At 57.4% G+C, this 16,004-nt stretch overlaps 2 protein-coding genes across 5 annotated transcripts; one reads left to right on the forward strand and one right to left on the reverse strand.

Annotated features, from left to right (window-relative positions):
- Positions 1-43: 43 nt before the first annotated feature.
- IDH3G (isocitrate dehydrogenase (NAD(+)) 3 non-catalytic subunit gamma) lies at positions 44-8,588 on the reverse strand. 2 transcript variants are annotated; one of them, XM_065915331.1, is made up of 13 exons: positions 8,432-8,588; positions 4,994-5,032; positions 4,661-4,672; positions 4,288-4,385; positions 3,878-3,990; positions 2,877-2,937; positions 2,662-2,794; positions 2,403-2,536; positions 2,116-2,218; positions 1,878-2,024; positions 661-755; positions 524-584; positions 44-249 (listed from the first exon to the last, which is right to left on the reverse strand). In XM_065915331.1, exons 1-13 carry the CDS (start codon positions 8,510-8,512, stop codon positions 148-150), a joined length of 1,179 nt encoding a protein of 392 aa, XP_065771403.1. In that variant the 5' UTR covers positions 8,513-8,588; the 3' UTR covers positions 44-147. The 2 variants fall into 2 exon arrangements, with proteins under 2 accessions (XP_065771403.1, XP_065771404.1); XM_065915332.1 differs by lacking the exon at positions 4,661-4,672.
- Positions 8,589-8,778: 190 nt separating this feature from the next.
- SSR4 (signal sequence receptor subunit 4) lies at positions 8,779-12,617 on the forward strand. Of its 3 annotated transcripts, none has more exons than XM_065915333.1 (6): positions 8,779-8,935; positions 10,748-10,866; positions 11,613-11,687; positions 11,853-11,942; positions 12,209-12,274; positions 12,456-12,617. In XM_065915333.1, the coding sequence occupies exons 1-6, from the start codon at positions 8,869-8,871 to the stop codon at positions 12,558-12,560; spliced, it is 522 nt and encodes a 173-aa protein (XP_065771405.1). In that variant the 5' UTR covers positions 8,779-8,868; the 3' UTR covers positions 12,561-12,617. The 3 variants fall into 3 exon arrangements, with proteins under 3 accessions (XP_065771405.1, XP_065771407.1, XP_065771406.1); XM_065915334.1 differs by having other exon boundaries at positions 8,786-8,935; positions 10,751-10,866; XM_065915335.1 differs by lacking the exon at positions 12,209-12,274.
- Positions 12,618-16,004: the final 3,387 nt, after the last annotated feature.

Genomic DNA, 16,004 nt, shown 5'->3' on the forward strand with positions numbered 1-16,004 from the left:
GAAACACCCGCGTCCATAGTGACAAAAGCACGCTGCCAAGGGCTGGGGAGGAAGTGGGTTTATTCTGGGTCCGCCCAGTGAGCCAGCCAGGGTGATGGAAGCGCCAAGAAGGTCTGAAGAGTGGGCCTCCACAGTCCCGGGGACAGTCTAGGCCTCCACTGCCCGGCCATTGATGACGCGGATATGGCGGATGATGTCCTGGATGGCTTCTGACGTGGTGCCCTGGCCCCCGATGTCTGGGGTGTGCATCTACAGGAGACAGGCAAGCTTGGGCACACGCTAGGATCTGGCCAATCCCTGAGCCTTGGCCTGCAGGCAGCCCAGGGCTGCCCACTACACTCTGTGGCCTGCAGGAGCTGGAAGGGTCACCAGGCGGGCCGCGGTACCAGCTAAGGCCCAAAAGGCCCAGCCAACCTGGTGTCACCCTCCTCGTGGTGGCGCTAGGTCACCATTTCCAGCCCCTTGGGCATCCTATCAGCTCAACCTGGGCGGGAGTTGGGGTTTGGGGGGGGGGGGGGCTCACATTTTCATTGTCCATGGATGCCAGGACGGCCTTGCGGATGGAGGTGGCATAGGAGTGAAGCCTGAGGAGGAAGAACAGAGTTCAGTCCTCTGGACGCAGTCTGGGGGCTGATAGCCGGGCACTGAGAAGCCACTTACTTGAGGTGGTCGAGCATCATGCAACTCGCCAGCAGCGTAGCTGTGGGGTTGGCAATGTTCTTATTGGCAATACTCTTCCCTGTGTTCCTTGTAGCCTGGAAGAGGTGATATGAAAAAGGAGGGAACTGGTGAATGTAAGAATGTCGAGGGTACCCTGCATTGGTGTGAACTGTCCAGAACAGGCAAATCCAGAGACTGAGCAGATGAGATTGGTGCCAGGGGCTGGGGGGGAGGGGACAGAGAATGCTGGCCACAATTACCAGATTTCTTGTTTTGTTTTGTTTTGTAAGTAAGAAGTGGATTTATTCAGATTCAGAGAGAAGCACACTCTACAGAGTGGGCTATCGCAGAGGGCGAGGGCCTACAAGATTTCTCTCTATGGTGATGAAAATGTTCTAGAATTAGTGAGGATGTCTGCACAATTCTGAATATTCTAGAAACCACTAAATTGCTTACTTTCAATGACTGAACTAGAAAGTGTATGAACTAGTTTTTTGCTGATCTTTGTCGACAAAGGTCCGTCTAGTCAAAGCTATGGTTTTTTCAGTAGTTATGTATGTGGACTTCCCTGGTGGCCCAGATGGTAAAAAGTCTGCCTGCAATGACGGAGACCAGGTTCAATCCCTGGGTCAGGAAGATCCCCTGGAGAAGGAAATGGCAACCCACTCTAGTGTTCTTGCCTGGAGAATCCCATGGACAGAGGAGCCTGGCAGGCTACAGTCCATGGCGTCGCAAGGAATCAGACACAACAGAGCGATTCCACTTTAACTTTCACGTATGGGTGTGAGAGTTGGACCATAAAGAAATCTGAGAGCCAAAGAATGGATGCTTTTGAACTGTGGTGTTGGAGGAGAGGAGATCCAACCAGTCCATCATAAAGGAAATCAGTCCTGAATATTCAGTGGAAGAACTGATGTTGAAGCTGAAGCTACAATACTTTGGCCACCTAATGCAAAGAACTGACTCATTTGGGAAAGACCCTGATGCTGGGCGGGATTGGGGCCGGGAGGAGAAGGGGCAACAGAGGATGACATGGTTGGATGGCATCACTGACTCGATGGACATGAGTTTGAGCAAGCTCTGGGAGTTGGTGATGGACAGGGAGGTCTAGCATGCTTGTAGTCCATGGAGTCACAAAGAGTCAGACATGACTGAGCAACTGAACTGAGCTCTAGTTCACAAAGGCCCATAGCCTTGGCATCGCTGGTGGCACTCACCGTCTCAAACACGGCATACACATGGCCATAGTTGGCCCCAGCCACAAGGCCAGGGCCCCCAACTAGCCCGGCACAGACGTTGTTGACGATGTTGCCATAGAGATTGGGCATCACCATGACATCAAACTGCTGGGGCCGGGACACCAGCTGTGAGGCAGGGAGGAGCAGTCAGGAGTTGGAGCACCAGTAGGCCCATGCACCCAGGGCAGGGGCCCATGCAGCATGGCAGCCCAACTACCTGCATGGTGGTGTTGTCCACGATCATATTCTCAAAGGTGATCTCAGGGTAGCGGGCTGCCACTTCCTTGCAGCACTGGAGGAAGAGCCCATCGCCCAGTTTCCTAGGGGAATGCAGGACACCGGCTTGGTCACAGCCACTGCCCGCCAGAGGGAAGGGATTCACCGGTGCCACAGAACCACCAGTTCCGTCTGCAGAGTGGGCAGAATCCTGTTCCGCCTCCCTCCGACATGTGCACTGAGAGCAGGCCCAGGCCCCAGCGTGGAGGGGTGGCATGGGGGACATACATGATGTTGGCCTTGTGCACGGCTGTCACTTTCTTGCGCCCGCTCTCCTGGGCCAGTTGGAAGGCGTACTCAGCAATGCGCAGGGACTTGGCCTTGGTGATGATCTTCAGGCTCTCAACCACGCCTGCCACACTCTGGGAAGGTGAGGAGGGTCCGGAGACCCATACCCTGTCAGAACCTGCCCTCTGGCATGAGGTTCCCTCCAGGCATGGCCTTCCTGACCACAGGCCTAGCCAGGTGCCCCCCATGCCCCACTCACCTCATGTTCCAGGCTGCTGTACTCGCCCTCTGTGTTCTCCCGGACGATGAGGATGTCAATGTCCCGATGCCGGGTCACCACACCTGGTAGGCTCTTACAGTGGATGACGTTGGCATAGAGGTCCAGGCTGGTGCTGCAGGCGCACCATATCAGATCAGCTGGCCGCAGCCACCGCCATCCCCACCCAGCATCCATGCTGCACCCTTGGCTCTCACCGAAGGATGTTGTTTCGCGATTTGTGGGATGGGGGCAGGTTGTGGTTTGTTTCAATGTTGCCTGCAGGACAGAAACAAGACCAGCAGGCTGGAGAGGGGCCCTGGCTCTGGCGTACTCCCACATTTGAGCTGGTGGGAGCAGGGCTTCATAGAACACCCTAGCAGACTTGCAGTCAAAACACCATGAGGGCGGATGGATGTGTGCCTCTGTGTGTTGGGTTCACTGATAGCTTCCTGGCATGTCACAGACACTCGATAAATACTGATGAAGGAAGAGATGAAAACAGCTGACAGCTAGCCAGAAGGTCTTGCTAGACCCTGGGTGAGGCTTGGCAAGGCCAGGGTCAAGCTGCAAGGGCAGCTTGGCCAGGGTTCATGCCACGCCTTGTGTCAAGGTGCCACAAGAGCTCCAGCTTGGGGGCAGGCAGGAGTTGCCTGTAAAAGACCACGGCTTCACCTTGGCTGGAACCAGGGTACCCAGAAGGCCAGCTGCCCCTGAGAGAAGGCAGTCAGAGGATGCCAAGTTGAGGGGGCCCTTTTCAGGTCCCCCCAGGGCTGCCTCAGGCACCCTATCATTGGCATGTCAGCCCTTCCAGGCGTCAGCCAGGGCCTGCATCTCTACCTTCGTCTCAGCTCGCTCACTGCTCTTATAGAGCAGAGGTGATGGGCTCAAGTGTGCAAAATGAGTGATGGAAACAGTTTAAGGAGCTGGACCCAACCAAGGAACAGTCAGCAAGGGTCAAGCTCCCAGCTGTAACTTCCACAGCTGTGCCGACTGGAGTCAAGGCCACCCATGGGGGCTTAAACCTGCATCAGTGTGACACCCGGTGTGTGAAGGAAGACCCTGAGAGCCACAGCTGACTCCAGCAGAGAGGGCGGCCCCGGGCGGGAGGTAGCCCATGCCTGGGCAGGCTCCCGCAGCAGCCAGAGACACCAAGACCACCGAAGTGCAGCACCCATGGGTGCCCAGGGACAAGGGTCAGCTCACAAGGGAGTCTCACCCTTCAGGGCCACGCGGTTCCGACGGATGGCCATGATGGCATTGCGGATGTCCTCCTCGTCGGCGGTGGAGCTCACGTGCACCTCTTCGAAGTCCACAGGCACACATGCATGCCTGAGGCAGAGCGGGATCAGGATGGTGACCCCAGGCCCCTACCACAGAGTGCGGGGGTCTCTCCTCTGCTGCTGCCCACTCTGCCCGGGCTCTGGCCAAGGAGAGACTGAGCCAGCTGACAGGGGTGCCCTGACACTCCATGATGGCATGAGCCGCTCGGCTTCCACCCTTCCCCTCACCTGGCTTAGCCTGGCAGGAGGGCAGGCACCAGAACAAGGGGCTGCCCACCACTGGCTCGCTATCCTTGTGGTGCCCAGTTCTCAGGGTCCCCCTGGCTGGGTTCAGGGGGCTCTGTACCTGAACACCGACTTGACGTGCAGCATGAGCTCTGGCCCAATGCCATCTCCCGGGATCATGGTCACCGTGTGCCGCCCACCATACTTTGCCGACGGGGGCTGGAAGGGAGGGGGAGGGAGGGCAGGCCTTCAGTTCCCTTCCTCCTTCGAGCCCTGACCCAGTGGGCCAGCCAATTGGGAGGTGCCAGCTCAGGGTACCCCAACCATATGCCCTGCCCCACCCATGGTGCAGTGCTGCTCATGGGGGGTTGCAGCACCCCCACGTCAGGAGGGCAACCACAGATGCCAGTCCCACCTACGCCTGGACCTGGGTCAACCCCAAAGCCACTAAAAGCCCCCAACCTGACAAACAGGCAGACCGGAAGGATACTCACAATTGTTTGTTGCTAGAGGTGGGGGACAGGAAGGAAGAAGACACAGATCAGTCGAGGTTAGAAGAACAAGGCAGGGCCTGGAGAACCGGGCCTTGCCCCCAGGGTTCAGGGGAGGAGGAGAGGAGAGGAGGGAAGGAGGAGAGGTGGAGATTGCGCCTCAGGGGAGACATGGAGGGGATGGAGCCAAGAGGCGTGGCGCACACACGTGCCCACATACACATCCCTCTGCACCCCAGGTGCCCACAAACCCACCCGCACGTATCTGCACACCCACGCCTCTGCACCCATGTACAGACAGACACGTGCCCGTATGCACTAGGGCAGGTTACTTACTGAGAAGCTCCTCCGGGGGGCCTCGTGGGCACCTAGAACCTGCCAGAGAGAACCCAGATGCCAGTGGTTGTTGTCAAGTTGGCCAGGGTCAGTCGAGCTCCTGGCAGGGGAGGTGGGTACCCCCACCATGCCCAGACAGGCCCTGTGGTTCTGGAGCTTCCGCTGTCCAAAGACATTTACAGAAATGTTGATACTTCCCTCCTTGCCTTTTGCTGTTTCTGAGTTTTCTCAGAAAATTTTTCCTGCTCAGAGAGGTCTGTAGAGTGAGCAGAAATTGGCACACTCAACACAGTACAAAACGGAAACCATAATAGCAAACCACAAGGGTACCATGACCATCATCCACATCCTTTTTTTCCATTAGGTCTCCTTATTACAAAAGCAGCATACGGTCAAAACATGGCGATGATCTGGATCATGGAAACCAGAGGGGAAAAGATAGCACCCAGCCCTCTGCCCAGCCAGAGATGAGCCCTACTGGCCGCATGGGGAATAGCCCTCTAGGATCAGAAGAGCAGATGCTCATCCTTAATCAAGGCCTTCATAAAGGTTTGCAAAGCTGCTTCATGGCCTGCATGGATGACAGATGTCCCCAAACCCCCACTCGCAACGGCCACATGTGGTCATGTCAGTGCTACGCCTGAGAGCTTCAGAGCAACAGCCACTTGAGTCAAATGGACAGGTGCTCAGAGGGACCCATCTGGAGTCCCCACACTTCCCTGGAGGAAGAAGCCCAGTTCCCAGCTCTTGCCACAGGGGGCTATAGGCCCACACTTTCCTCCTTGGGGGCCCCACCTGCGTGCCCCTCAATGCAAAAAAGTGGGGACCGAGCCACAGTCCCTCCTTCTCACTCAGGGATGCCCTGCCACTTGCCTGCTGGGGGAGCAGCAGAGGATGCCAGCCAATGACAGAGTCACCGTGGCCATGTTTCAAAGAGCCTTGCCTTCCTGCTAGGAGTCTAGAAAGCTCAGGCAGAGGCTAACCATCCCATCTGGGTCTTTCCAGCTGGTATTCACAAGGTACCCGCTTGCACAAAGCTCTGTAGGCACAGGAGTTAGGAAGGGGGTGATGAACAGGACAAGATGCTCCTTGGGTTTCTACTGATCCACGGAGCCCCCGGATCAGGAGCCAGATACACACTTGGGGTTTTTCTGTTTGCCTTCTAGCAACTGTCAGTATCTAGATTCATCTGTCTATAGGCTCTCGACACAAACTTGCGCATGGTGGCTTAGATTGCCCTTCCTCCAGGAAGCCTTCCCTGATGCCCTAAGGCTGCTGAGCTGCTGGTTCCCCTGGGTTACAAAGCCCTACTCGTTCCCTTCCTCCCAATCCCCATCTCCCTAGGTTACAGCTGCCTCACTCCTTCTCCAACACTTGAGCCCCACATAGTGGACGCCATGTCTGTCTGATCTCCTGCTATCACCCCAGGACCCAGGAGAATGCCTAGTTCAGAGCTGGCAAGAAATGAAACGCATTTCTTGACTGAAATGAACACATTAGAAGATGAAGAAAGATAAGGCAGGTTCTGAGGCTAGGGAGACCTCAGTCCAAAGCCTCTGTCCACTGCTCCTGGAGGCAAATAGCTTAACCTTGCTAAGCTTCTTCCCCTTACCTGAAATCCATGGAACAGAGGTGCCTACTTTATCTGACCACTGGAAGCGTTAAGCAAAAAGAGGTATGCAAGCTGTTCAGTCCCAAGCTGAGGGATGAGGGCTCCCCTTCACCTCAGCAGCCCCTCAGGCCAGTGTGCAAGGCTGGTGACAAATGAGGAGATGCTGGGCTGGCCCCTATGGCTGCCAGCTAATTCCTCCTGGGTTCCAGTTCTGAGGCCCATGAGCACAGAGCAGGTATCCTGGCCATGATTGTAAGCCACCACTCACACTGGGCCTGGATCTATTTCAGTGCAAGGACACCCCACCAGACCATGGGTCCCATGACTACCACCAGGGCTGAACCTCTCCCTCACCTGGTCCCAATGCTACATGTTCCATCCAGCTTTGGCCAAAGACCCAGAGAGCTCTCGGGAGAGCGACTTCCCTGACCTTGCTCTGGACAGACTCAGGTCCCTTCCTTCAGGGAGTTACAAAGATTCTGTGAACCTACCCATCAAAGGACCCCAGGACGAGGCAAGATGTGATACACGCATTGGTCTCCAGCTTGTTCATCAAGCAGGAAGGTGGACTGTTACCCTTGTCCTTTGATAGTACCACAGAAAGCAGTACAGAACGGTATGTGGTTCAACCAAAGGGCTCCCGTGCTGCACTTTAGTGAAGTTTCTCTCTTCAGCATGTTTCTGTTGGATCAAGTACCAATGGTGTCTGCATGTTTTCCTATAAGGTCCCACTAATTGGGACCAAAAATCCGGGCTTCATCTCTAAAGGTTCCCATACCCAAGACAACCAGTCTCAGGGCAAGGCATTGCTCAGCTAGCAGCCTTTCAGTCTCCTCATCCCTGCCCCAATATGAACACAAGCACACACACAGGGGAAGTCAGCAAAGAGACAAATGTCCCCACCAAGATCCTGCAAGTGCCTAGCGGCCAGGGACCTTTGGAAAGCCTCTCGCCAGCAAGTGGGAGAAGTCAGCACTTTAAACAGAATTTAATTAGGCAGAAATTGTGACAGGCCAGCCTTCCCAAGGGCTCAGAGGGGGGAAGCATGCCAGGAGATGTGACCGCAAGGAGTGTCAGCAAAGTCACTGAGTTCTGGAAGGTCAGAGGTGGGTGGATCCTTTGACAGGAGAGGGAACTGGAGCCCAGAGAGGTAGGTCAGACCTCTCATCCCTCCGGGCCAGTCCCGACTTGATGACGCTTTGGACTTCCCACCCACCTAGGGACTATACTATCCTCATGGAAGTGTGTCACAAGAGGAATCAGACCCTAATAAGCAAGATCCTAAACGGAGAACGACGGAAGCAAAGCCCTCGCGGCCTCCCGACCCACCGCCAGCTTCAGGAATCCTAGCTCCTTTCCATTCCCAGCGCCTGCAGGGTGGGGAAAGCCCCTGGGGCACCGAAAAGTCCGATTGGCCACCTCCACTGGGAGAGGTTCATAAGAGGGAAACCCGAGGAGGACGGGCAGCTAGGAACGGATTCCCAAGAGGGCAAGAGCAAGGCGGGCTGGACACGCGACCGCCTCACGAGAGTTCCCACAAGGACACTGGAAAGTGACACTGCCCCTCGCTCTCCGGGAGCTCCCCTGCCACCATATGCAGACTCCTGGAGCGCCAGACCAGGGTCAACTTCAGCTAACCCCTTCACTGACAGCGGAGGTGGCCAATCAACCCCGGGCCGCGCACTCTCCCCTCCCCTCGCGAGGCCCGCAGCCAATCTGGCTCCAGAACTGTCCGAGCGCGGCGGCGACCCGCCTAACCCCGCCGAGGTGCGAACACCTCTTAGCGAGCGCGGCGGCTGTCCCCATGGGCCGCTCCTCCCTCTCACCTCCCAAGGACGCCAGAGGAGGGCCGGCCTGAGCGCTGCCTTCGCAGCGCCGACCGCGGCCGTCGCCACCTTCAGCGCCATGACAGAACGTTAAGACAGCCTCAGGTTCCGACACGCAGCTGCCGCTCTCGCGAGAGCTCGGCAGAACGCGACGTCTCGGGACGGGGCGTGGTCCCGGCAGTGCGCACGCACGCGGCCGCGCCGGTTTCCCACGCCTTTTTCCGGCGCCGGAGGCGCCGCCGCCGCCATCTTTGGGGGGCAGCCGGCTGGGCGTCTGGTCTGGGGAGGAGACACGTCAGTACCGCCGGTGACGTCACAGGCCCGCCCAGCCCGCCGGCGCCCGATTGGCTGCGGCGGCCGCTGACGCGTCGCGCTTCCTCGTCTGCTCCTCGTGTTCAGGCTAACTGCTCTCTTTTTCCCTTGGCAGAGAACAGGCGATGGCGGCGCTGGCATCTCTCGGCGCTCTGGCGCTACTGCTGCTGTCCGGCCTCTCCTGCTGCTCAGGTAGCGGCCTGGCCGGAGTTCTTTTCTGGCGAGCCTCTCACCAACGACTGGTGGTGCGTCGGGGGAGGACGGGTGCTAGCAGAGCGGGGGTCTGGGCCTTCTCCCTCCGAGAGGCAGGTGGTCTCTGGTCGCGGCGGCCGAGGCTACTACGCTTTCGTGCACTACACACGTTCACCCAGCAGCTGAGCTGCTGGAAGAAACAGCCTGATCTGTGCCCCTTCTGTTCCAGTGAGGAAGACTCCCAGAGCCTTTCTGTGCGCCTGGCCCCAGCTCCAGCAGGGAAAGTGACACTCGTCCCTGCCGCCACTCCTAGAGCCTCCGGTCTTGGCCTGGGCGGGGGGGGGGGGGGGGGGGCGGTCGGGCAGGAGCGAAGCTCTGCAGCGTAGGGTGATCAGAGCGAGAAACTGGGCAGGTGGAGAGGAACCACCTGACCCGATGTGGGGTCAGGCCTCCCTAGGAATGGGGCTATGAGTGAAGCGAGGATGCAGGGACGGTCCAGGCAGAGGGGCCCAGAGTGCAGGTGAGTTAGAAAAGACCTGAAGAGGGAAAGATGAGTGTCTAAATCAGACACTTGGTTTGTGTCCCCTAAGGCCTTGTTGGATCCGTGTAGGGCTTTTCAGCAGAGTCAGATGGCTTCACATTCTTGAGAGGTTGTTAACAGTGGCCTGGCTGAGTTCTGACACCGGAGTCCAGAAGTGTGTTTAGCAGGAGGTCCTTCCAGGAGCCCACATTGGGCCTGGGGGTCTGGACTGGGTTAGGGCCACTTTGAGCACTTTCACTTTACCTGCCCTACTTCAGGCCAGCGCCCTTGATGCCTGGAGTGTTTCATCAGCCTCAGTGGCCACACCACGCGCATCCTGGTCACTGGCTCCTCAGGAACTCCCCAGGCTGTAGGCAATGATGCCTGGACAGGACAAACCTGACCATGAAACTGTGCTTTCCTCTGTCTGGAGGAAGAATGTCAAACTTGGCAAAGTGTGGAAGCATCTGGGGAATGTGGCTCCTGAGAACCACTTCCCACCGTCTTTCCCAGGCATTTTCCTCCCACTGTTTAATCCCAAGCCTCAGCCCAAGTCATGGCCCTGCCCTGACACCGTGTTAGAGCAGTTGGCGCCTGGTGGTTTCAGTGACACCTTTCCTTCCCTGTGGCCTCTAGCAGTGTGGAGATGGTGAGGGTGTGTCCTTTCTCTGAGGGCAGCAGGGGGACAAGTTGTGCTTTTGGACCCAGATCGCCCATTTCCTTTCCTCGGGAACCACTGGGGCCAGTCTTAGTTTTCTATCAACTGTCTGGGGCAGAGACCCTTCATGTGGGAAGCCCACATAGTTTTTTGTGCTTTTGTGTCTGCAGATCATGCCTTCAGTCAACTAGCTAGGGCCTTGCGGCTCTGAATTGAGGTCAGCCTGGCCCTGGGCTTTTGGGGTGTTCCAGGGTAGGCTGCATCCCTAAACCATTGCATGGCTTTTCTGTCTAGGTCCAGGCACAGTCGAGTTGTGCAGTGAAGTCATGCAGTGCACTCCCCACCCCCCAACATGCTCACCTGTTTTTTTGCCCTGACATGGAGGTTCCACCTGCACAAAGTCTTCCCATCCCCTTCTCTGCCTTTCTTAAAGGCCACCCCACTCCTCTTGACCCCTGCACTTCCGATTCGTCATTTGGATCCATCTCCCAGACTCCACCTGGCAGGGTCCAAAGGGCCTGTTGTGTCTTTAGTAGATAAGCTCTGGGAAGTGGGGTAAGGTGGTCCCTTCTGCACCACAACTCAGTGAGTGAAAACCAGGCCTTATCCCTCCCTCTCTGCCCCCTTCCCGCAGCAGAGGCCTGTGTGGAGCCCCAGATCACCCCTTCCTACTATACCACCTCAGATGCTGTAATTTCTACTGAGACTGTCTTCATCGTGGAGATCTCCTTGACTTGCAAGAACAGGGTCCAGGTGAGGCAGCAGGGCTTCAGCCAAGAGGGTGAGGGCAGAGGTGGGCAGGGAGCCTGGGGCTCCACAAGGACAGAGCAAGCATCAGGGTTTCACTGCCAGGCTGAAGGTGAGATTGGGGCACAGGCAGGCCAGATTCTAACAGGTGATTAAAGAACATCCAGCTCACCGGCCAGGTCTACTTCTCCCCCACGCAGCAGTGTAGGTAGACACTTTGCTGTGTCTGGAAAGCGTGCTCGTGGGAAGGGACAGAGTCAGGCTCAGCCCCAGGGCTCCTGTATCCCCTTCCTGGTTGCTCTTGGCCAAAACGTGTGTCTGCATGGGTGTTTGGTGATTTAAAAACTGAGCAGCCCTGGCCTGGGCCCCTGCAACCTGAAGGCCCAAAGAAAGATGGAAGTTGGATCTTCTTAGGTACCACCTTCCTTAGGCAGCTCTTTAGGCACCCCTGATCCCAGTACCCGCTTTCAGACTCAGAGAAGAAAGGAGAACACTTCAGCCATCCCGCCCCTGTTCAGCTAACAGGCTTGTTGTGGATTAGGGAGGCCAGGCCAGTGGGGGGTGTGGTCCCCAAGGATCAAGACCAACATGGAGAGACTGGCCCCCAGGATTCTCATTTGGTTCCCCTACCAGACCCAGCTCAGTCCCTGACTCTGCCTGGCAGCCTGCCTACCCCAGGCCGTGGGCACAGCGGAACCTCACAGACCGCCTGAGAGGGGAGAAGGTGACTCTCTTTTTATCCGCTCCCCCAGAACATGGCTCTCTATGCTGATGTCAGTGGAAAACAATTTCCTGTCACCCGGGGCCAGGACGTGGGACGTTACCAGGTAAGGGAGGCTGTGGTCATCACTTCCAGGGGAGGCCACCTGTTCGCAGGCATAGCCTGAAGCCCTGGGCGGCTTGGCCAGCTGAGCTGAGGTTCTTGGACTCTGTGCGCTGATAGCAACACCATGTCCATTGTATCCACCCCTTACCAAATGTACCCCACCCAGGTTTCCTGGAGCCTAGATCACAAGAGCGCCCATGCGGGCACCTATGAGGTCCGGTTCTTTGATGAGGAGTCCTACAGCCTCCTGAGGAAGGTGAGTGTCCCCAAAGCCCCCCACCGCCAGGCCTCTTGGAGAGAGGGTACTGCCCACAGCCACAGCTGTCTCCCCCCTGCGGTCCCCGTCCCCTTCTCCAACTCAGCAGGATGGGTGGGTAGGCACCTTCCTACCTGACCACCCACCCCAGCTAGCCCCATGCCTTCTTTCCTTTGCCCACCTCTCTTCTCCCACGACTCTGGGCAGGGTTCTGCCTCGACCAGCCCACCCGGCAGAGCCCCCTGACCCCAGCACCTCCCTCGTAGGCTCAGAGAAACAACGAGGACGTTTCTGTCATCCCACCCCTATTCACGGTCAGCGTTGACCATCGGGTGAGCTGGAGGAGGGGACTGGCTCGGCCCAGGGAAGGGGTGGGGCACGTGGCCAGCCTTGCCTTTGAGGGGGCACTGGGGGCTGCGCCACGGTGGCCGGCATGTCTTTGTGCCCCCTGGAGTGGCTGGCCCCCTCCCCTGTCTGTCCTTGTGGGAACGACCGTGGTCTCCTTTCTTGCAGGGTACCTGGAACGGGCCCTGGGTCTCCACCGAAGTCCTGGCCGCAGCTATCGGCTTAGTGATCTACTACCTGGCCTTTAGCGCCAAGAGCCACATCCAGGCCTGAGGGTGGTGCCTGCCCCCACCCTTGCTTCTTTCAATAAACAGCTATTGGCTATCCCGAGCACTGGAGCTGGGTCATGCACATGGGCAGCGCTGGGTGCCCAGCATCTGTCCACCCAGGCGGACAGCACAGGTCTGGAGGTCCTCCTCCTCGTGTGTGTCTGCTTCATCCCTTGGCTGTCACTACCACTCCGTTCTTAGCCCCCAGATGGCTTTTGGGACCGAATGCCCAGTGCCCGGCATCTCTCAGGGTTGCCTTCGTGGTTTTCCAGCCGTCTTCTGGAAGAGCGTGGCCTTGTCCACCTGCCCTCACCCAGCCTGCCTGGGCCCGCCTAGAGAAGGGCCTTCTGACCACCTGCCAATATGAGGGCAGGGTCCCAGGGACAGTGGTGTGGGAAGCTTGCCTGGAACTCAGGAGTTAGCAGCACATGCAGGCACAGCCCTTCTGGCCTTCGGAAGGGTTCCTGGGCTTTGGAACTCGGGGCACAAGCCACACACCAGTACTTTATGTGTTTTTCCTGGGGGGTATTGCAGGCACCCCTATGGAGCTGATGCTGTTGAATCGAGTTCTAGTAGCTCTCTGAGGGATAAAACTTGCAGGCTCTCTGCTCCAGCCAGTTAACCCCAGGATGCTCCTATCTCGTGGCATTAGGTGGGGCCCAGAGAAAGGCAGAGACAGACCCCCGAGCTTCCAAGGAGCCCACAGTCAGCCCTTTCCAGTCTGGCCTTGCACCTTGCTTCCTAGCAAACCCTTCCCCCAAGCACCTGGCAGGCATTCCTGTGCAGGCTCCATGCTCTGAGTCAATCCACAGCCCTCTTGCCCAGTTTGATTTCCCTCCTGCCACCGGTGGGTGAGGGGGGAGTGCCTAGGGTCCTTCCCCGCTGCACACATTTGCTCAGCTGTGAACTGGCTGCCTCCCGGGCATCAGTGAGAGATTGTTTTGGGATCCGCCAGCAAAGCACCTGGCGCCCATCACCTGTTACCAGAGTGAATAACAAGCCTTCACGGAGGCTGCACCAAAAGGGAGGGTAGACTCAAAACCTACCTGAGCAGGTAGGGGATCTCCTCCAGGCTCTGTCCTCGGGAGCATGGAAGGACTTGTCTGGGGACCTCCTCTGGAATCTGGGATCCTAGCTGCTCCTTGCCCCCACCCTCAGGTGGGCAGGGGGTGACTGGCAGGAATGGGGAGGTTCCAGGGCACAGCTGAGTGCCCCTAAGACCAGAAGGGGCAAGGGCACCCTGGCTGAGGGGCTTTCTGTATTCCAGACAGAGGTGCCTGCTAGCTGAGCACTGCTCCTAAAAAGGCACGGTAGAGGTTGGCCACCCTGGGGCTCTTTTAAGATGCAGGCTCCATCACCACTCTGCCCGGAGAGGGTTAGACCCAAATGTGAAGTCACTGGTCCAGGCCATTGTGATGTCACATCTGCCAGAGCCAATAAGAGCTAAGCTCTCAAATGGCCAGGGGACCCAAGGTTACAGGCCTGTCCTGGACCCCATCCCGGGAGCCCTGGGTATCTGGCACCCCACCCCAGAGCAAGAATGAGGTGCCTCTAGAGCCATCAAAGTGAGTGCCCTTGATCACCTGCTCTAGCCAGTTTTCTGTGACGTGTTGGGTCTTGGGGACCTGTGTGGAGTATCCCCTCCCGAGGACACTCATGTCCCTAGAGTTGGCATGCCTAGCCCCCAGCTCCAGAGGCCTTGGGTGTCAGCTGTTTGCCCCTTTTCACAAAGAAGCCACTGGTGTTCCATGTGCCGTGCTGGGTCTTCCCTCCCCGCTGTTCTGACAGCAGGGCACTCTGCTATGGACTCAGATTTCTTGCTCACACCAATCTTGGCAAATTAGAGAAATTCAGAGGAAGTCTCTTGTTCTTCCAAGAAAATGTTTAAATGTATCCCCACCCACTTAAGGTGCTGGCAATGTCCTGTCCTGTGTCTGTTCAAGAGACCGAGCTCAAGGGCTCGCCACACACATGGTCCCTGGAATTGCTAGACTTGGCAGAGTTCCTGGCACTGATCAGGACTGCTATGCTGAATGGACCTTCTGGGAGTTCCCACAGCCATCTGGTACTCATCAGGTCAAAAGACACTGATTTACATCTCGTGAGTGCTAGATGTTGCCTTCCAAAAGACTGCAGCCCATTGCCCCATAGGGCTCTCCCTGAACCACTTCTCTAGGACCTGACCAGAGCTAGGGCGTTGACCTCAGGCACATGCCAGCGCCAGGCCATTGCCAGTCCTGAGCTCAGTCTCTGCCCTGCTTCCTACACCTGGGTACCATCCCTGTGACCAAGCCTGACCTCGGAAATGATCTTGGCGCTCTGTCCCTCCCGGCATTCTGGAGACTGACTGTGCAGGACACTTCCCTGTTTCTCAGCTTCGCTGTGACCCACCAAGCCCCAAACCAGCCCCCAGTGCTGGAGAATGAATACCAGGAGACCAGGAGTCACCCTCAAAAGGCAGCTTGCTTTATTCTTGTGACGCCGGCAGGGGGCAGGGATGGGCAGCTTGTCTGCCTCCCATCTGAGGCCCTCTGAACTGCATAAGGATCCTGAGGCCAGCTCTTACTGATACACAGGTTCCTGAGGGGGCCCCGTCCACACTGGCAAAGTGGGGTGCAAGGGCATCTGCTCCCCAGTCCGCCCAGCTGGCAGCACCTGCCTGTCACTCAGTGCCAGGGCGCTCCCTAGCTCCGCGTGGGTCTCATCACGAGGGTCTTCTGCTGCAATTCAGGGGACTTGGTTTCTGAACCCCTCCTGCACTCAGGAGAGAAGGCAAGCTCCAGGGGTGTCTGGCACAGCCTGGGCTTCCTGTCTTGGATGGAGACTGCCCCTTCTGTCCCCACAGCCACCAGGGAAGGAGGTGACCTCCAGGGTGAGCCTGGCAAGCTACACCTATGCTCCCTGTCCCCACACCTCGGAGGGGAGGCCCTCAGCAAAGCTGCTTCCCCTTCTTGCCTTCATCTCCCCACCTTCCCTCCCACCCCCAAACTTCCCCCGCCCCGGTCCCTTCTTCCCCCCACCCCCTCCTTTCCAGCCATAACTTGGGGATACCACCTTGGTCAGGCTGCCTGAAGGAGCTGCCAGGCTCCAGAGCAGGTCCACAAAACAAAAGAAACAAACCAAAACAATTAGCAAGCACAGAAAAGGGAAAGAGCCACAAAAAATCAGGGTTGCCTCTGTCTACAAATAATGGACATTCTCTTGTGCTTAGGACAGTCTTCTTTGCCTCTCCTTTTCAGCAGACTTCCCTGTCCCCAAGTAGCCACTCTAGAGGGAAGTACATGTGTGTGTGCATACATGTGCCTGGGTTCATGTCACACACACAAACACACACACACATCCTATGGCTGAAGGGAGGCAGATACAGGTCTGTCCCCAGGCCACCTGTGGATGTGGTCGTTCTCCCTGGGGAGAAGGAAGTTGCTGATGAGGAGAGGCATCCCTTCTC

This window comes from Muntiacus reevesi, chromosome X (assembly GCF_963930625.1).
Source record: "Muntiacus reevesi chromosome X, mMunRee1.1, whole genome shotgun sequence".
Taxonomy (NCBI): domain Eukaryota; kingdom Metazoa; phylum Chordata; class Mammalia; order Artiodactyla; family Cervidae; genus Muntiacus; species Muntiacus reevesi.